At 52.8% G+C, this 20,374-nt stretch overlaps 1 protein-coding gene across 3 annotated transcripts in view; it reads right to left on the reverse strand.

Annotated features, from left to right (window-relative positions):
- The window catches only part of LAMA5 (laminin subunit alpha 5), a 93,110-nt gene that overhangs the window by 30,983 nt on the left and 41,753 nt on the right, over positions 1-20,374 (reverse strand). For all 3 annotated transcript variants that reach the window (XM_063350013.1, XM_063350012.1, XM_063350011.1), the window contains exons 4-22: positions 17,474-17,592; positions 17,054-17,224; positions 16,480-16,577; positions 11,480-11,595; positions 10,427-10,545; positions 9,552-9,642; positions 8,648-8,782; positions 8,127-8,189; positions 6,741-6,881; positions 6,237-6,374; positions 5,852-5,986; positions 5,222-5,356; positions 3,139-3,276; positions 2,883-2,935; positions 2,594-2,693; positions 2,026-2,078; positions 1,509-1,614; positions 740-839; positions 384-540 (exon numbers count right to left, since the gene is read on the reverse strand). In XM_063350013.1, the coding sequence (XP_063206083.1) occupies positions 384-540; positions 740-839; positions 1,509-1,614; positions 2,026-2,078; positions 2,594-2,693; positions 2,883-2,935; positions 3,139-3,276; positions 5,222-5,356; positions 5,852-5,986; positions 6,237-6,374; positions 6,741-6,881; positions 8,127-8,189; positions 8,648-8,782; positions 9,552-9,642; positions 10,427-10,545; positions 11,480-11,595; positions 16,480-16,577; positions 17,054-17,224; positions 17,474-17,592 (2,168 nt within the window). The remainder of the gene's footprint in view (positions 1-383; positions 541-739; positions 840-1,508; positions 1,615-2,025; positions 2,079-2,593; positions 2,694-2,882; positions 2,936-3,138; positions 3,277-5,221; positions 5,357-5,851; positions 5,987-6,236; positions 6,375-6,740; positions 6,882-8,126; positions 8,190-8,647; positions 8,783-9,551; positions 9,643-10,426; positions 10,546-11,479; positions 11,596-16,479; positions 16,578-17,053; positions 17,225-17,473; positions 17,593-20,374) is intronic.

Here is a 20,374-nt window from a genome sequence, read left to right on the forward strand (position 1 = left end):
GGAAAAGGGAGGGAAGGTTATGCAGAGAGTTGCAGGAAAGAGCGGAGTCAGATGAAAGAGCCGCAAGAAAACCCAGAGACAGTGTTTATAGACATCCCTGTAAGTAATCACCAAGCTACCACCTTTGTCTAACCGGATTAGGATGTCAGGGGATTCCCAATTTAGGATCTTTCCCCTCATCAGTCTATGCCGTCCCCAGCCCCGCAGGAAGTATCTGTGCAAACAGGCTATATATACACTGTGCTGTTTATGTTGGCCATCATGTGACTTGGGGGGTTTGAGAAGCACTTGGGGCGAAAAGTGTGTGCCAAAAGCACGTCTGTCCTCCACCGGCCGCATCCTCCCCAGGGGGAGCCGGGCTGGGATGGAGGCACCAGGCGTACCTGGATGGAGGACATCTGTGCGTATCCTCGCCAGCTGAAGCCCTCAAACTCCAGGGGGTTGTAGCCGAAGCGCACAGCCCGGCCGGCCGGCGTGGTGCCTTCCTCCAGCTCGAATTTCAAGTGGTGAAGATCAGGGAAATAATGGTCCCGTGCGGGTCTGGGGAAGAGAGGGAGCACCGTTACCTGCCAGGCTATCTGGAGGGAGAGGCAATAGGACACCTCTGCCAGGCACGCGGCTGATGCAGCAGCAGCCCAGATGATGAGGTCCCCATCCTCACAGTTGCCAAGGTCACCTTTCCCGAGGGAGCGAACAGGAGGTGCAGCACCCCAAGGTGCATCTCCCGTTCGCAGCTTACTGGGTGCAGGTGGGGCCACGTGTGCTCTGCCGGCAGCGACAAGCTCCACTCCGCTCCTCGCAGGATGGCCCCAGCGACCCGCCGACATCGCACCGGCAGCCTGCGGGCAGGAAGCGCCTGTTTACATTCCCGCCGCACTAACGAGCTCCTGGTCACTAATCAAAGGCGCGCCCCAGCGGGCGGGGAGGCTGGGGCCCTATTTTTATTCCATTGTATCCGTTTTCATATTGGCCCCAGCCCACTTGGATCAGCTCCTCTTCCACCTCAGCACTGAGCTATTTCCAGACGGCTGCAAGAGGAACAAGGTCTGCAAACCCTCAGGCACAGCCCTGCCGCCAGCCGCAGCCTTGCTCCCTCTTCCCAGCCCTGCCAGGACCGTGTGGGCTGGCTGAGAGCGGCCAGATCTCCTCCTTTCCCTCTTCTTCCCATGGGCACGATGGAGAGCAGCCAGCCCCAACGTGTCCATGCTCACTTGCTCCCAACAGGAAGGAGCAGAGCTGCAAGGACATGGTCAATTAATGGTTAAAACCCAACAGTTTCTGGCACCCCAGGGGGCACCTTTCCTGGCCTTTCATTCCGCAACCCGATGGATCTGTGCCCAACAGTGGCAAAAGCACGAACTCAGGTCTCCAGATCCACAGCAAGACCCAGTCCCCGCTCCGGGGCATGGTATGATCAAAAGCAAGAGGTGGGACATCTCCTGCCCCTTCTCTTCAAGAGCTGCTTGTCGCCCCTCTCCTTGACACAACACATCACGACAGGGACTCACCTTGACAGCCAAAGTAATTTGCGTTCTGCATATTGAAGTAGCCGTCTTTGCACGTTGAGCAGAACTGGCCGCAGATGTTGGGTTTGCAGAAACACTGCCCGTCGCCCTAGGAGAGAGCAGGCATGGAAGCTCATTCCCTCCCATCGCTCGTTAGGGCTAAGCTGTTTCTCAGTTATTTGGGTCTTAGTCTGAGACGCTGGAGAAGCATTTTGAGCTTCATACTCTACATTGCTTCCTGCGCGTGGGTGGGCCAGATAAGGGCCAGATAAATTAAATTATCCAACAATACAGGCAAACAAAAATCCAGGCATCCTGGGCCAGACCCAGAAATATTTAGGTGCCTAATTTATGACAGGTCTTAATCCTATGTTCTCAAGCAAACCCAGATTGTGGTGCAACGTTCGAGAGCTCAGCATCAGGACAGGCGTCTCCGGCAGCTGCTGGGAGAGACGGAGCTGAAACGCTCCCAACACAGGACACACTCGGGGTGCTGGGAGGCAGAGAGGAGCAAACCCACCTGCTGGCACTCCGCGATTCCGCTGATGGTGCCCCTGGTATCACACTTACAGCCTGGAGAGAGGGAGATGAACAAGAAATCCAGAAGATCAATCAGCCTCTGAGAAGAAGCCCGATGGAGGACAGTACCCAGCACACCAGAGGACACCGTCTGGGATAAGAGGAGCTGAGAACTGGTCAAGTAGAGGGCAGGGCTGCACAAGGGCTCTCTTTTCATTTTGGACAGTTAGTGTTGAGGCCACAACTACCAAAGACATTTGCCTTTTCTGCACATTTGGCCATGAAAAATTAAGTATGCGGTCTGCAGGGAGGGCTGAGAATGACACAACTCATTGCATGAGCCCTGTGTTTTATCCCAAGCAAAAAGCTGCAGGCTTCCAGCCTTACCCCTCCTCCAAGCAGGGGTTACTCAGACCACTCCAGCTCTGACATGTCACTTCAGGGTGAAGAAGAATGGAAGGGCATCACTTCCATCCAGCAGTGATGGTCCCTGCTGGCTTGGGTTTGGGTCTTGCACCACTACAGCACAGAGGGGACTTTTTGGGGCTGTGTAAATGCCATTTCCTTACTTATGCAGCCGTAGGGGTTCTCTGGAGTCAGGTTCCAGTACAAGGGCTTGCATCTGTCGCAAGCTGGGCCTTCAACGTACGCCCGACACGCGCAGGACCCCTGGGGAGAGGGATGGGGAGAAAAGAGCAAGTGAGAATTTGCAGCGCGGTGGCTGAACGTGGTGTATGCTACTCCGGTGTGGGTAATGGCTGCTTTCAGGCTGTGCTTAAGAAAGGACTTGGCCCAGAGTGAGTAACGGGGATCACACAGGAAAGACCTGCAGGGGTTGGTGGTTCATTTGATACTCACCGGGGCCAGTGAGGGATCTGCAGTCACCAACCCTGCTGGGTTACAGGAGCCCACTAGAAAAGAGAGGCACAAGGAGGCGTTGATGAAGAGACAGCTCACACCCCAGCTGTTCCTAAAGGGGGTTATTTCTTCCTTACAAAGCTCTTGGGGGATGATAAGCCCATTCCAACCCAACCTATTCTATGATTTACCAGCACCGTACCACTATTCCCCAAGACACCGGAGATCCCCCCATCAGGGAGGAGAAGGAGGGTACCTTCGCAGTGTGGAAATCCGTAGGCGCCCGGCACGCAGCTATCGCAGTGCAGCCCCGTCACTTTGGGGCGGCAGCTGCACTGCCCCGTTTCCTGGTGGCAGGTGCTATGCAGGGAGCCCTCCCGCGAGCACTGGCACGCTGCAAGAGAGGGGACAGCAACTGCTGGAGCTGCAGGACACAGCAACTCCCGCGTTCAACCCTTCCCACCAGCAACCTCTTTGTCTGCCTGACCTTCATCACCACCAAAGCAGCCAGAAACACGGGTTATAAATAACATACACACTCATTCTTTGCTTTTGGTTAAAGACTTCCCAGCTTTTTACAAAAACAATAGAAGCTGCAATGTTTATCACACCTATTCACATACATTTATGCATGTTTTGGGACAGGGGGAGAAGTTTTGTTTATGGAAAGGGGAATGTGTGATCTCAATCCCCAAAAGGTCAGCAACCAGTGACAGATCAGACCCTACAAAAGCCCGTTTTGCATCCAAGCACCCAAGAGCTGCGTTTGGCCATCAGGGTGCCTTGCGGACGTAGTGTGCGAGCAGCAGGCCGACACCACAGCAATGGCACTGCCGGCAGCGGAGGGCAAGGGCAGGGCAATGGCTCTGCGGCTTCCTGCACGCCTTGCCTCCTGCGAACGCACGCAGCCATCCTGCTGCCCTATCGCATCAAAGGTCAGCGAGCTGCCCATGCCCTCCTCGCCCAGCCAGCATTCCTCAAATCCCTGCCAAAGGGGACGTTTTGGGCTGACACCCCCAGACTGGCTAACAGCAAAACATTGTCCGTAAAACAACAGATTTAAAAAAAAATAAAATCAGGTTCCCCTCTTCTTTCCTTGCTGTGACTCCTCTACAGCTCTGCAATTTGGATGCTGCTTTATGAGGAAGAAAAAAAAAAAGAAAAAAGTAGTGACTACTGAACTCCTGTGAGACCATTTCATCTGTGCCTCCCGCCTCTTCAAAGGCATATTGCCGGCATCAGCATTTGCGAGCAGCGCGCTGCCAGCTGGCCGCGGCTCAGGCGTCTACATTTAGTGTGGTGCAAGAGGGTGATGATGCTCTTTTGTTGCTTCAGGGAAATTGTATCGCAGATTATTTTTTAATGAGCAGTAAATTCTTGCTGGGAGACATCAGAGTACATCTGGCTTCCAGTCGGACTGCCGACAGGGAGGGAGATGGGGACACTCTGCCCAGAGCTGGGGAGAGCTATTCAGGGCTATTCATCTGGGGCCACAGGCACCTGCCACAGGCATTGCTCAGCCCTGGCACCCGCAGCTCTGCTCCAGGAGCGATGCAGTGCCCGGGGAAGCGGACGCAAAGCTCCCACCATGCCAGCAGACACCTTGAATTCGGGGCTGACATGGAACCCCAAATCCCGATCCTCGTTGTTCACCCTGTTGTACAACCACCCTCCCGCTGGTTTCAGCACAGTTGCTTCTCCCGTGCAATGGCATGAACCAAGGTGGAGTGAGCCCCGAAGAGCCAGGACGTGTCACGTGAGCCACATCCGAGCATCTCATGGCACCAGGGTATAATCTGAACATGTGGTTTGAGACTTTGCTTACCCCACTCGGAGCCCTGCTCTCTCTGGCTGCAGGCACTCGAGCCTGAGGACAGGCAGATGCAATTCAGCACATGTTTTATGTGCATCTGCACACAACGCTTTCGGAAAGAGAGTCTGAACCACAGCTGCTCCCCAAGCCGTACTCTGTAGGTCTGTGTCTTAATAGGTTGTGTCCTGGTCTAGATTAAGCGGCCATATGTGCAGACTGGGGTTTTTTTCCAAACCAAGCAGGCAGACCCAAGCTCCTGCTGTTAGCGACAGTGAATGAACTGGGGGAGACAAACCACACGGCCTTTGGGGAAGCATTTCTTCAAAATGTTTATACTCGTTACAGTGCGTGCCTGTCAGATGAGATAGCCAGGTGAACTGTGCACAGGAAAACTGATTCTTGCTGCAAGAGCCAACTATATTCATATACACCCCTGGGAGACGGGCTAGGAAAAGGAAAGCCATTACAAAGCCAGCAGCAGCAACTATTCCCTTCCCTCCCCTGAGGCCCGACGGTGGTTACTCACGTGTGCAGCTGGGGTACCCATAGAAGCCCAGGGCACACTGGTTGCAGGTGTGTCCCGCAAAATTCACGTGGCATCGGCACTGGCCAGCTGGGCTGCAGTTGTTGTCCACCGCACCCCGGGAGTCGCAGGAGCAAGCTGTAAGAGCAGGACTCTCAATAGTCTGATGAAACGCATGTTCCGTGGCCAACTTCTGCTGGTCTGAACTGTCATTCAGCCCCATAGGAATTAGACATTTCCCTCAGAACTAAATTAATTTCTTAATCCCCTGGAAAGACCGGCAATATTTTCAGCTAGAGTCATGGCCCTACCAGGAAAATGACACTGAGGGTTTTTTACAGCCCATTCAATGTTTCTCAGCAGTTTAGTAGGTTAATGCACTAAAAAGACAGACAAAAAAAGCCGTAGGCTGAGACAGCAGGTCACAGCAGGGTTGTCATGAGGAAGTGTGACCGATAAAAACTGCTTTGTCTTCCAGGCTTTGGCATGATCCATGATCTCCAGAACAAGTCTGCCAAATTCACAGTGCAAACCACATGGGTTTTGATTTTGAGAGACACCAAAGTCTTGCAAAAATAGGCATGTTTTTCAGAAGGTGACAGGCCAGCAGGAACTGGACGTTCAGGCCCTTACCGTAGCAGTGGGGGTAGGAGTGGTGCCCAGGACTGCACTGCTCGCACCGCGGCCCAGCAAACTCGGGTCTGCAGAAACACCTCCCAGCGGAGTCGCAGCCTCCCGGCAGCGTCCCGACCACGCTGCAGCCGCACACTGCAACAGAGAGAAAGCGTTTGCTTTGTACGGGGAGCGTGGGGCAAGGCTCATGGCAATATGGTTTTTTTCCTGAGGTTCTCAGATAGGCATTTATGTGATGCTCTAAGTATTCAAACTGTCGATCTCTGCTCATTGCATATACCCTCTAAAACACCCACAAACCCCTTCCCAGTCCTCCTTCAAAACCCTGCCAGAAGACTCTGGCTTTGTGCGGACCCAGCCAGGCCCAGGGAGGACAGATACGCACGCTGGCACAGAGGGTAGTTGAAGTAGCCGGGAGCGCACTGGTTACACAAGTGCCCTTCAAATCCCGTTCGACACAGACATTGCCCTGTCTCGCTGTCACAGGTGCCATCATACTGACCGGGGCCGGAGCACTGGCAGGCTGGAAAGCAACAAGGGCACCAGTAAATAAACAGCTTCTTCGTCTTGCCCATTCCTAGGAAAGGAACTGGAGCATCTCTTCCTCTGGGCTAGAAATGCAGTCACTGGAGAAACCACGTGGGACACAGCTGACAGCAAACATGCCTGGCCCATAGCTCACATCCATGGGGAATTTCTCAAGAGCCCCCCCAGAAGCCGGGAGGGTTGGGTGGAAAATACCAGCAAAAGTCATGGGAATTTGTCACTTAAAAGTGGGGCTGGAGAATTCCTCCTCCCCAGCACGAGTGGAGGACGGGGAGAGGCACGCTCCTCCCCAGCAGGGAGGCGATCAGGGCGAGCTTGGGGCCGCTAACCCCGAGTCACTCACGCTGGCAGCTGGGGCCATAGTGGCCTGGGGCGCACTGGTCACAGTGTGTTCCCTGGAAGTTGGGTTTGCAGACGCACATCCCCACCCGAGGGTCTTTGCGACAGGCGTTGCCTTCCGTGCCACCGGCGTAGCAATCGCAGTCTGGAGCAGGGACACACAACAAACACCACCAGACATGGCTGTCAGTTGATCTATGCTGCTGGGCAGAGGTCCCATAAGGACAGGGAAGGAGTTGCCATGAGAGGCAACAGCACAAGCATTTGCCTCCTAATTAACCTTCGTAGAAACACATGCAAATGTTTTAACCAAACCCTGCTCGGGCGACCAGCACGCCTGGCTCGTGGGGTCACAGGGCGGCTGGGAGACCTCAGCACCGTGCTGCCGTGCAAGGTGGGCAGCAGGGCCATGCACAGAGCAGGCAAATGCTGCCTGCACAAGCCCAGACAGAGCTGATTCGGTGCAGCATCGCCCAAGAGCTGTGTGGGAATAACCAGAGCGGGGTTTGGGCTTTCTCTCTGGTCACTCCATGATCAGCTGCACCCAAGACCTTCGTGCTGCCAGGGCAGGTGGGTGCTGTGAGCGAGCAGTGCTGAGACCCTCGGCCAGCCCTGCCTTCACCCACAGCAATAGCGTGGGGTGCTGGGCTGGGAGAGGGAAGGGCAAAAATCATCCAAGAACCAGAGGGAGGGGGAGGTGGGGAAACGAGAAGGGAAGTGAGAAATTCCAGCTCAGGAAAAAAAAAACCTTTTTGGAAGATACAGAAGGAAGGAAAAGGTTATCTGGAGCACACTGGGGAGCATGAGACAGGGGAGGATTCGGTGGGAAAAGAGACCAAAAAAAAGCAGAAGGGAGGAGATGAACCCAGAGGAACAAGCATCAGAGAGGAGGGAGGCGGAGGGGAGCAGGGATGAAGGCACGAGTGAGCTTTGAAAACAGGGAAAGCCACAAAGAGCAAGTGGCTGGCTGTGCGCGCTCCCCAGGCGCCCGCAGCAGGGCAGGGGACCCGCTGTGCTGCCCAGCAGATGGAACACGCAGGGCATGCAGGTGTGGCAGAAGGACAGGCTTGTATCTACCCCGAAGACAGATGGGGGGTTTCTTACAGGGAGGCCAGAAGGAATGTCCCCACATGGCCTGGACACCAGTCAAAACACACAATCGCACGGCCACTCTGGGCTAGAGTTTTCCTGTCTATAAAAAGGGGATCATAAAACTTCCTTTCCCCCACCCCTCAGCTGCCTCCTCTCTCAGACCCACTCTGTGTTAGGGCTGTCTCTTACAAGGTACGTGCCTAGTAAGCTGAAGACGTGACCTTGCATTGGGTGGTGAGATATAACAGCAATAAAGCATGGTGATTGCCAAAGCAGCAAGGAAAATTGCACTGCTTACTTATTATCTGTCCCGCAGGGAGCACCTGTTCTCCAGTATCGTTGTGAGCAAAAGCTGGAACAGCTACGCAGAGAAAGAGACATTGCACAGGTCATCACACACGCTCAAAGAAATCCTGTCGGGATATCAATGGGTTGGCAGTCCCAAAGCTGAACAGGCCGAATGAAAACGTTAAACGTGGAACGAAGTGCAGAATCCCACTAAACAAAGATCCATTACAACAATTTTTAAACCTGCACTCTGGAAAGATGTCTTTCACAGAAAGTGAGAGATGAGACACCAGCCAAATGGACTCCAGGGAGCCAGGTCCAGCCCAGCTCAGCTCTGGTCCAGCTTCCTCCGAAGCCAAAAGCAGGCTTGTCCCCACCTGCAGGAACTCTTCCTGGGACAGGAGTGCCATGTGGCATGGGGAGAAGGCACCTGGAGAGCTGCCCCAACTGGAGCTGTTGGCCCATCCTGCCCACGCTGGGTCTGTGCGGTCCCAGACCCGGCCACCCCACGGCCCTGCAGCCCCCACTTACGGTAGCAGTGGGGGAAGTTGAGGTATCCCTCGGCACAGGCATCACAGTGCTCCCCAGTGTAATTGGGCTTGCAGTAACAGCGGCCGGTGAGGTCCTCGCAGGTGCCATCGGTGAAGTCAGACTCACAGTTACAGCCTGCAGAGAGGGACAAGCCGGCGGTGGTTGTCACTAACCGACAGTCGCTTGGCCAGCCACGAGTACCACAGAAGCATCACCGTGATACAGAGCCTCTATAAGACACCCCGCCATCTGCTGTAAATTCTCTCCAAAACTAAAAAGTGCAATTTTGCCTCTTCAAAAGGGGTCTGGCTTAGACGAACCGCTGCCACTGCGCTTGTCCCACTGCAGGGACCCAAGTAAAGCAGCACAGCCCCAGTTTGCTTCTCCAGGAGATCCCAGTTTCCCTGGAGAGGTGGCAGTGGCACACTGCAGCGAGGGCACGGTCCAGAACAGCCGATGTGTCACAGCAACCAGACCGAGCTGGGCTCCCCGGCATTACAGATATAGCCCACTGCTGCTTAGAAATCCCTGTCTTGGCGTGTGGAGAACAATGGCCTGCAAGTGCCAGCTGAAAGGGCACAGAGATGACAGCTAAGACTGGACTGCCCTGCAGGCAACAGCAGGCCTTTTTACATCAACAATGCTTTTTTGGTTCATTCCAGCCATAGAACGAGCCACCATTTCTGATTTCACAGATTCTGCAGACACACGTACTGTCTGCAGGCACACACACATTTCCATGGGCAATGCCAGCTGCAGCAGGAACCACCCACATGGCCACATCCCTTACAGCGCTGGGGTCCCTACATCAGAAAAATCTCTCAGCCCAGTCCTTCAGACCACCCTCCCCAGCACCATCAAGTCCGAGCAGGCATCTACAGCCTGCAGAGGAAATCACACTCACGATAGCAAATGTACGGAGAGTCGATCGGGTGGTCAGGGGACCGGTAGTATCCTGGGATGCACCTCTCACAGTTAATGCCAGTGGTGTGATGCTGAAAGACAGTGGGTTACAGGGGCATCAGTTCCTCTGCCCGCAGGATTCATGTTCATCGGCCAGATTTATTAACAGCTTCAGGGGCCAGAGGGAGCAATTCAGAAGTGTCCACACACAGAAGACCTAAATCTGCTCAAAATTCCACATACACCGATTTGAAAACAAAGCATTTCCTGCAAGCTGTGTATTCTCCCGTAAGGCCAGTCTGACCTTCAGGTTCATATCCGACCTCAAGCCCATTGCACTTACTTCAGATGGGAAAATGTCCTGAGCACTTTGTGTTAGGACCAGAGCAATCTGTTTCCTCCCAGCAAGAAAGCACAGATGAAAGTTTCATGCTACTGCATGAAACCAGCTCATGGTCACCTTGGAAGAGCTACTTTCCCACTTTAATTGGGGACTTCAGAGACTGAGATTGGCATTTTGGTGATCAGAAGAGATCCAGATGGCGGCACCCGAGCCCTGCAAACTAGGCAGGGACTTCCCAATGTGTTCAGCACCAACCTGTCCCTCCCAGTGCTCAGTGCCTCAGCAGAGCTCACCCTAAAGCATCGGAAAGGTAATGGTACTACCCAGGGGACAGACAGGAACCCAGGTGCTGTGTTCATTACTGGTGCACACCCCTTTAAACTGCTGCAAAGAGACTAACTTTCCAGCAAGAAACCTAATTAAGATAACGGAGGGTGCGTGAGGGGTTGGCGGAGCTGCCAGCAGGGCTGAACTCCAGGCTGACAGCGGAAACAAACACAAAAATCTTTTCCGCAGGAGCTCTTCAGGCCTACCTGACAGTCAATGCAAACACCTCCCCCTTCAAACTTGTCTTCACGACTTTTGCTGGCTTTGTGGCGATCCACCTCTGGGTCGTAGTAGCAGTCGTAGGCATGGCCATTGCAATTGCAGGCTGAAAACACAAAAAGAGGTTAGCTAAGCCACCGGCCCATGGAGGTCCTTCAGTCACCAGCTGGATCTCAAGATATGAACTCTTCCTCGTGGGTTTGACACTGGATGGGTTACTTTTCAACGAGGAAAGATGCTTGAATGCATCTGGGGGATTACACGATCACCCAAGCTCCCAGAAGTCTTCCAGTTCAAACGCGCAGCAGCAGCAACTCTTTCGCAAAGTCTAGTCTAGTCTGCAACTGGAGAAACGCAGCAGGCACAAAATCAGAAGTAAAATATGTGCAGGCATGTATAGACGAGAAAAAGAAATTACCCAACTTTAGGGCCTCAGGTAGTCTGGTTTAGAGGGCAACATTCTTGCCGCTCTTATCCCATCCGGGCTGGAGGTGAGCTGTAAAGTTCAGCACCCGGCGAGGGTGCTCTTTACAAACCCACAGGACTAAGATCCAACTGTCCTTTGCCGCCCTGTGTTTATAAGAGATGGTGTGATGTAGCTGTGCTCCGTGCTCTGCATTCCCAGTGCAGCATAAATTCCACTGTCGGCATTTACTAAAGGTTTCGCTAGACAAATAAAGATGTCCTGTATGTAAACACATCCAAACGCAATTCATCTTGGAGACAGAATTGAGCAACGAGTCTTGCCTGCGTGAACCCTTGGACACAGAGGAGGAACTGGAACGTAAGCGGAATCAAAGTCCCGTACCGACCCAGTGGGCCTCCCTGTGCGAGCCTCGACTGAACCCGATTCACCGCTGTGCAAACTGCCCTCTCACAGTGCCACTGATCTCCACTTCACCCAGTGCCACACACCATAAACCCCCCCATTCCAGTGAATGGCTTCTCTGCACTGCGCCATCAAGGGGCTGGCGAAGCACGGTCTAGCTGGGCTTTGCAAAACAGCTGGAAAAGGAAGGGAAAACCCAACTTCAACTTACGCTGGCATTCGTTTGCGCTGTTGGCAGTGGCGGGCTTCCACGGGAACTGGTTGAAGCCGGGGCAGCAGCGATCGCAGGACCCGCCGCAGGTGTTGTGCTGGCAGTCACACTGCAGCCTGCAAGGGAGAGGAAGGAGGTACAGCCAAACCAGCGGCGATGACAGGGATGTGTGGGATGGGGACCCACCACATAACCCTGCTGTGCATAACTATCACTAGTCAGAGTGACGTTTTTTAACCCAAATATTCTGCAAAAGAGAATTCTAAGGCATTTTTTTTTTAACTTTTGAATTGCTGATATTTTTTTTTTCTGAGCCAAACACCAGACTTTGCTGTTCCAGTGCCAGTTTCTTCCTTCCTTCTCCTCCACCATCACTCCCCTTTTCTTCACGGGGAGACAAGGATTGGAGCAAAATCAGTGTGCCACTGCCTAGTCAGCTCTGCAGACAGTAAAACGTGAAGTGGTCGGAGGCGGCAGTGGTAGAAACCTGAGCTGAAGCAAAGGACTTAAGAGGGAGTAGTGTGGTGCAGGGACACGACGTCCCCACCGCTGTGCAGGGGCAGCGTGAAAGGAATAAATAATAGTCCAGAGCTGGAGAGGGATGGGGCCACCCAGGTCCCATCCGTTCCTCCAGGTATACCTGTGCCACAGAGAGGAACGCCATGAAATTTGAATGAAGTCTCTTAGCAGAGGCTGGCCCCACGCTCCCCGTGAAATGCACCTCCTGCTTTTCTCCGCTGGCACAGGCAGGGCTGTGCTGGGTAAACAGGCGGCTCCGGAGGCGCCAGGCAAGAAATCTCGACAGTCGACTGACGGATCTCGTCCCTGCTCAACCGCAACGGTGATTCATTAACATCAGTGACATCATCTCCAAAACTTCCACTTAGCAGAAGGCGATTCCCATCCAACACAAACGCTTTCTGTTGTATTAGACTTATGGATAATACAGCATGTTCCAGCTTTTATCTGTGCAATTACTCATTTCCCCTCAGGGTCGGTCTGCCACTCCCATCTCTCCCTCCTCCAATGCGTTTCCATTCAAAAGCAGTGTTTAAAAATAAATGTAATTTTTTAAAACATTAGAAACAAATGGAGTAGTCATTCTTGGTGAAACGCAGGAGTGCAGACACGCGCTTGCATGCGGGCAGTGAGCTGAGTGTCATGGTTTTCACCTACATGTATTTTTAAGATGTGGGACCTGCAAGTGTATGTATAGCGAACAGCCAGACAGAGGCAGCAGCATGGGACAAGTGAACTCATTTTACTGAAATACGGGATGATCTGAAAGTTTGGAAGAACGCGGGCAGGATCTGCACTCAGCAGGCGCTCCTCCCCTTGCAGGTACCCTGAAACACTTGGCTGCCGTCAGCTCTTTGAGCACTTGTGATGCCTCATCCCTACCCGCGTTCCCAGGCTGGGCTGCAGCTGGCAGAGTCCAGGCACGAAACCGAGCCCCGGAGAGGTTGGCTGGAGCCTAGGTGACAGAAATGAGCCCTGAAACATTCACCGGGAACTCTGTTCTCCCCATGTTTTGCAGAGCCAAGGGGGAGACTCAGTGAGGGGCAAACCTCGGCCACGTCACCCGCAGACCTCTCACCTGGCTGACTATCACTCAGCACTTCCAAGGAAACACAATTTTATGGGTTTTTTCCATGGCAGCAGCTGGAGATCAAGATTAACATCCATATGCACATGTGTGGAGAAAGATGGTCACTGAATCAGGGAACTTCGAAACCCACTGAGCAGTGTTAATCTCCCTGGCTGGAGGACGTGACTCCAGCCACGCACCCCGGCTCTTTAATGTTCGAAGTGTTTGAATCGCGCTGGTTCCGTTCCCAGAATGCAAAAAGGTGGCACTCAATGAGCAAAGATGCACATTTCAGATGGAGAAGGAGCTATTTATTTAGTCTCTGCTGTCCAGACTTAGCAATGACCTCTCCGAGAGCTCATCTATCACAGCAGCTTTACCGTGCCTTGTGCCGAGTCCATGCTGCTAATGAATTATGGACAAATGTGCATAAGCTACAATATTTACATGTTTCATTGATTGAATATATACAAGGAAGAAGAGGGAGCGGCTGTGTTCACATAGCACATATTTCCTGGTCCTCCTGCTGTAAAAAAATAAAACCACAGTCTTCCCACTGGAACTGACGCTCAATAACAGTTTCCAGGGAGCAGCTGTGTCGGAGCCGAGAGCGGTACACAAGCACTACAGCATCTGGATTTAGCCAGGACATCCGAGTAGCACAATCAAGAAAAAAAAAAAGCCCCTTCCTCTAACTGCTTCTGACTGTACCGAGGGGAAACCACCTGCAAAAGGGACTCACGGTCAGCACAAATCTACCAGCACATATGGTGCTTTCCCTTACAGAATGGGAAAGAGCAAGCTAGTGAACAGGATCCAGCAGGAAAGCATCCTTGATCTCCTGTTGATCCACTTCTGAGCAGCCAGGCTGCGGTTGTCTTGCTGGTTGTCTTCAGCATCAGGCACAGAAGCAGCAGCTGGACGCTCTGGTTGGCTCCTCTCTTGCTTGTGGCATCCGTGATGGGGCAGTGAACCCACGGAAACAGTTGCTCTTGTCAGACAGATGCCGAGCTCTTGCAGGGTTCTCCTGAGCTCACATCAACAGCAGCCGCGTGTTAACACACGATTCCTGTCTGAGCTCTCCGTCTGCAACGTGCCAGCTCCCCGCTGATGCTTATCTCACTGCTCACAGGGTTTGCCAGCAGAAAGGTTTGTGCCTGATCCTGCTGGTGTTCACCTTTAACCAGGAGAACTTTCCTTCCCCTCTGCTTAATTCAGGCCATTTGCTCTTGAGGCAAAGACAGACAGTTGTGAAAAGTGCAAAGGACCCTTGAGGAGGCTCTATCTGCCCACACGCTGTAGCCGCTGCACATACACGCTCACACGGGGACCAGACGTGCTGCCAACTTCACACAGCTGGATGTGCAGCCTCCGTAACTTGGCACTTCAAAGAAGCTTTCCAAAGCTGGATAAACATCATCATTTATGGCCAGGAAGTCAGCTCACGAACATGCTCCGTCACGTCCTAAAGTCTTTGCCAAGATTTCTTGCTCACCTCAACTCTATCAAAGTGCTCATCCCGCCTTTCTGGGCAACAGGCTCAAGAAACACAGGCATGTGTAGAAGAGAGAAGTTAAAATGAGAAGCGGAGACCTCCCAGACAGGCTGAGACACAACTGGGATTTTTAATAGGGCTGGGCCAATTCACATTCCTTGTCTCCCTCTATTTGCATTTCCTTGCCCTGTTGCTGTCACACGTCACCATCTGAAGCGGCAGGACATGTGCAGAGGGACACACTGCAGCTCCTGCTCAGACGGGTCACACATTCGGAATAAATGATGTATTTCTCACAGCTGGGGCCCATGACATGAAGGGACATTGTGTCCAAGTCCCACCTGCCTCTACAAAGCCTCTTGTCATGCAGCGTTATGGCAGGTATCGCCGTGCTGGCTCCGTGCTCCGTCAGGGCAGGAGGGCTGGGACGACCGCCCAGCAGTGCCCGCTTCGGTGGGAAGGCTGGACACAGCTGCTGCTGGAGCCTTGGAGAATGGCAGCGTTTCACCGATTACTCATTTTCTCAACTGAAAGTATCATATTTCTGCTGACTTCTACATGCTCCTGGGCTTGCTAATTGGGTACAGCAATGTCATGAGAAGTTCTTCTATTTACCAGCATCTTTGTCCTGATGTATCCCAAAGGACTTTACAGATGTTACGTGCTGACTGTATGAAGCACCCAAGTAGGAAATGTTTTCTCCTGCCGGCAAGCGCGATCTGCTCTGGGTGAAATGCAACAGCTGCTGACGAACATGTGCTGCAACATTAGAGCACACCCTGGGGCCAAGAGCGAAGATGCCAAACGCATCCAAATCAGAGTGGAGGAGGGGAATTCTGGGAGGCAGAGAGTTGTCAGCAGAAGTGGCATTGAACAAAGTTCCCAACACATCTCTCCTCCCTCAACTTTCCCTCCCTTCCTGGAGAGCCCTGAGCCGTCGATATACCCAAGAAACGTCAGGACGCTTCTATATTAAAGAATCACTTTGCACCATGAAGTCCTTTTGTCCTGGTACAGGGGTGCACTGTGCATCCAGCGACACCGAAGTCTAAAACAAAACCAAGGACCTGTACATTCAAATATGTGTGAACTTCCCTCTGCCAGAGAGCTAGGCACACTAACGCACACTTGCTTTTCAATACATCTTTGTTTTAACACTTAGCAGCTTTTAGCCTTGGCTGGGACTCACTGGAATTTTATTTTAGAAGATCCAAAAGCTCTACATGATCCTGATGAGAAAGAAATATAAACTTCCCTCGTCCAGCTGAATCTACCCATCCCTTTCATAAAGGCAACATTCAGGCTGCAAACAGATGGCTAAAAAGCAACACTTTCATGGTTTGAAGCAGCTCTTTGGCATTTCAAGTTGCCAAGGCGGATGGGAAGTGTCCCATGAGCCAAATGTAACCGGTTTGTATGCTCTCATATTTTGCAAAGAGTAGTTTAGCTATGTACATAACCAATCTCTGGTTCTTATGAGTAGAAGAGGACAATGGAGTCTGGTTTCTCAGGATACCATCTATTTACGAGAGCACTGTCCCAGTTCGTAAGAGACTTCTCTCAACAAGTTCAGAAACCAGCCCTGGGCTTTGATGAGAAACTTCCATGTCCAACACCAATATTGGCTTTGCACACCTACCCTCCCATTCCCGCACTCTGCTCCCATGGGGATGGCGAAGTTGTGGGCAGGGAAACCAGACCAGGGAGCTGATCTGGCTGAAAAACAGCCTGACAAAACATTTGGGTTTTGCTACTTTGGCGGGACCAGTTTCTGGTTCATTCTCAGGGCAGAGCCATGAACAACAGTGCTGGCACAGTTACAAGCTCAGGACAGGACACAACCCACACCGGCATCTTTCATTCTTAGCAAAACAATTCAAATGCTTTTACACAGAACTGGGACTTTGAAAAACATACCTGTAAGGGTCACTAGGGTCTTTGGCATCACAGACATCTGCATGGCCATGGCAGACACAGCGCCCTCCAATGCTGATATCCTTGATGCTGTAGTAGTACTGGAGAGAACAACAAAGTTTGGCCATCAATATCTTTATGAATAAGCTTCACACATAATCCCTGCTTGGAATTCATCAGGACTTTATCTTGTAAAATGATGTGTTGGAACATTTCCCTTACAGTCACAAGCTCGACCTCGTAGGCTGCAATATCTGCCTATGGTAAGACCCGCCACCACTAACAGAGCCCTTTAATTACAAGCTGGGTCTCCCAGCACAGCCAGGAAGCCACAGGTGACACAGGAGGTGTTTCCCAGTTTCACATTGTTGGTGCTAAGCACAGCTCTTCCCAAGCAGCCTCCAGCTCCAGCCACGGCAGCAGTGGCATCCGCTGCAGACGCCTTCCTCTTGGGGAGTGTAAGTACAGAGAGAGGAAATCCCCACGGGCAACATCCAGGGATGTCTCCTCCCCAGAGGTGGCACGCACAGCCCTCAAACACTTCCACCTTAGCAAGAGGTATCAAGGCCTGTCTTACCCTCCTTGTCACTGTAGGGTCCCTCAAGGCTTTGCCCATCAGGTGCCCGAGCAGAGTGTTTGTCTGCAGGAAGCGCAGTCTGATGTTGGTGGCTTTCGTGAAATTCCGCAGGAGAGGAGAGTAGGAGAAGTTCATGGCTCCTGGGCGCCCATTTACCAGAGAGACAACAATCTGTGAATGCAAGGAGGGAAAACAAATCTGCGTAATCCTCTCAAGTGGGAAGAAATTAATCTCTCCCACAGCCAAACTCAATCTTTACCTCCCCGCAAGACGACTGAATCAGTTCCCTGTCAGTCTCATTTGTTTTAACGGAGAAATTCAGGTGGCACCCAAAAGTCAAGAGGGAACTAATTAATAAGAGTACCTACAGTCACGAGAAACCCTGGAAACTCCAGGGGACGAAAATGTGCAACTGCTCACCTCCCCATTTTCTAAAGGCACGATCCGGGAGTATTCAGTAGTGCAGATGGCATGGTCATCCTTGGTGATACGATCCACAGTTTGCAGTCCAAACTTCTCAATGCAGTCCCTCTTGGAAGCTGTTCAACAACCAGAGATGAGAGTAGTAAGAGAAAGGGGATAATTCAGAGCCCTGTATTGATTTTCCCACGCTGACCAACAGGAGAGAAGGGTCTATACTCTTTATTAAGCATTCACTATATACAGATTGCTTTGTATCATAAACTCTGTCCTTGCTAATATACACACACTCCACTAAGGGAGGGAGTCACTATGACAGTAACACGCACAGTCAGAAAATCCCCCAAACACTTCCTTCCAGTAAATGAGGAAAGTAAGAACAGCCACTGTGACCACCTGCGGGGAAACCCACCCCTTAATTTTGCCATTAAAGCTTACGGTTTAACCAGCTTGAGCCCAAACCCTGAATTTGTTGTCTTACTGGCGCTGTATTTGCTACCCTGCTTCTGCTGAACTGAGGAAGGGCTATTTGCCACTGGAGCTCTGCTCCTGATGTAGAAGCCTCAACGTCTTGTGTAGCTCCTGAAGAGTGAGCCAGCACAGAACCGCACGACGAGAGCAACCACAAGCCATGGCCACCGCTGCGCCATCTCCCATCAGGCAGGTGGACACACAGGGGTGGGGAGGGTGCTTCGTGGTGTTTGGGAGAAGCAGAGCGACTGCCTGCAGGACATCGCCTCCTCCCACCTTACTCTGAACTCTGCAACTGCTCTTAACCAAACGCTACACAATAGAAATGGCGAAGCGGCCCAGAACCACCCCTTGGGGACAGCAATCGAGGGCTCCTGCCACTAAGTGGCAATGCAAGGCTGGCTAAAGCCAGGGGACAAGCATGGCCAGGCAGGCACACTGCTGGCCCTGCAACCTGCTTTGGGGACGCTGCACGCCAAGAGCCTCCTTGCAGCTGTAAGAACGTCCTGGTTCCCTGCGCAGCTGCTCCTGCAAGTCCAGCACCCTCATCCCCAGGACGTCTGACATCCCTGTGCCAGTAGAGCCAACCAAACCCCAGTGAACGTGCTGGGGCAGTTCAGGACCTGATTGTGCAGGGTGGGGAGCACCCACCTCCACCCATGCAAAAGCCTTCACGGGGCCACTCTCTGGGGCTGTTTCCCCTTGGCTGTTTCCCCTTGCTTCCCCCCGGCTGCTGCTCCTTCCCACTCCCGTTTCACCCACGCCAGGAGCTCTCAGCAGTGTGTGCCGAAGGACACATCGCTGCAACGCTCCTGAGGGTGTTTCCACGGGGAGAAGAGGGAGGAAAATGCAGCCAACACAACCTGCTGCTCCTGCCAGCGCTGCTCAGCTCATGCAGGTTGCTGGTGGGGAAACGTTAGCCTAATTTATGGGAATAATACTCCAAAATCTGTTGCAATGTGCCTCCAGGAGGCATGCTCCTCACTCCACGTGCTGTGCTGGTAGACTAAGCCAGGCAGGAGGAAGAGGAAGGGGGGAGCACAGAGAGCTTCTGCCTCCCCTGCCTTCACCTCTGGCTTGCACCCGCCCACGCCTCATCTCCAGCAACGTGGCCTCGCTCCATGAAACACTGTTCTGGCAACAGCAGGAGCTCAGTTGCATCCACAGGAAGATGGTGTGGAAACATTTAACATCGGGTCTCTGGCTGCCAAGCTTTGCTTCACCAGGTGCTTTTTTAAAGGCAATTTATTCTCAAGCCCCAGGCGAGGAGCCTGTCACCACTGCCTTGAGATGATTGATTTCCAGAGCACTGCCATGGATGGGCATGGAGAGAGGATGCTCAGCAAGAGCAGCTACTCGGGAAAATCAAAAATCTCCTCTAGTTATTGCGAATCTATAGAAGGAGCCAGGCACTCTGTAAGCTAAAACAGAGTAACCCATCAGCCTTAAACTACAGACTGGGGCAGCCTACCCTCAGTGCGGAAAAGGACGGAGCTCGCTCTGACTATGGCTGCCTTCCCCTCCGCAGTGGCACTGCCCAGCAAAGCGAGATGAAACGGGCTAATCCTGCGCAGACGCTGAGCTGGGGCAGGCAAGGCTCCACGGGGATGGACGGACAGCTGGGACCGGGCATCTTTCATGTCCTGTCCCCATTTGTAACGCTGTGTGGGGAACCCTTCGTGTGGATAAACACCAGCATAAATCTCTCCCCAGCGCTCCCGCTTCTCCTTTGGTGGCTGAGGAAAGCGCGGTGCCTCCCCACCGCGGTGCAGGGAGGATTCGCATTGCCACGGTCCCTCCAGCCCCTTCTCCCCCAGAGAGCCCATCAGCCGCACTGAGAGATGCTTTCCACGACAGTCATTTCTTCCCTCCTCCTGCAGAGCTAAGCCCAAAAGCATTCCGGCAGCCTGGCTGGAGGGCTCGGGGCAGCCTGGGGAACCGGACACCTCCCACAACGAGCGGGGCTCCAGGGGCAGCACGGGGACGGTGTCACCCAGGGCAAGGCTTGCTGGCGTCCCTGGAGAACGCTTACATTTCTGCTGTCTGCTTTTAACCCTCTTACTGAACTGACCAGTGTTTTTATTAGACCACCTACAGAATTCCCCATGCCAAAAATAAACCTCCGCAAAGGACTTCTTGTGCTAGCAAATCTGGCAGGTTTTGGAGCAGCCACCTCTTTATTTCCATGGGAATTTTCCACTGGGCTGTGTCACTGCATGTCACTTCTGAAGGGGGGGTGGTAACAGGGCTGATGTTGCGGGTGGGAAGAGGACTCCAGGCGTTGCAGTGTTGGCACTACAGGCAGGAACAAGCAATTGGGGCAAGAGCTTCCCGCTCAGCCCCAGACGGGGCAATAAAGTGACCGCAATGGGCCCCATAAGACGCTACAGAGCTGGAAGGGAAATTCTCAGAGAAGATATAAAAAAAAGG

Source organism: Chroicocephalus ridibundus, chromosome 12, assembly GCF_963924245.1.
Source record: "Chroicocephalus ridibundus chromosome 12, bChrRid1.1, whole genome shotgun sequence".
In the NCBI taxonomy this organism is placed as follows: domain Eukaryota; kingdom Metazoa; phylum Chordata; class Aves; order Charadriiformes; family Laridae; genus Chroicocephalus; species Chroicocephalus ridibundus.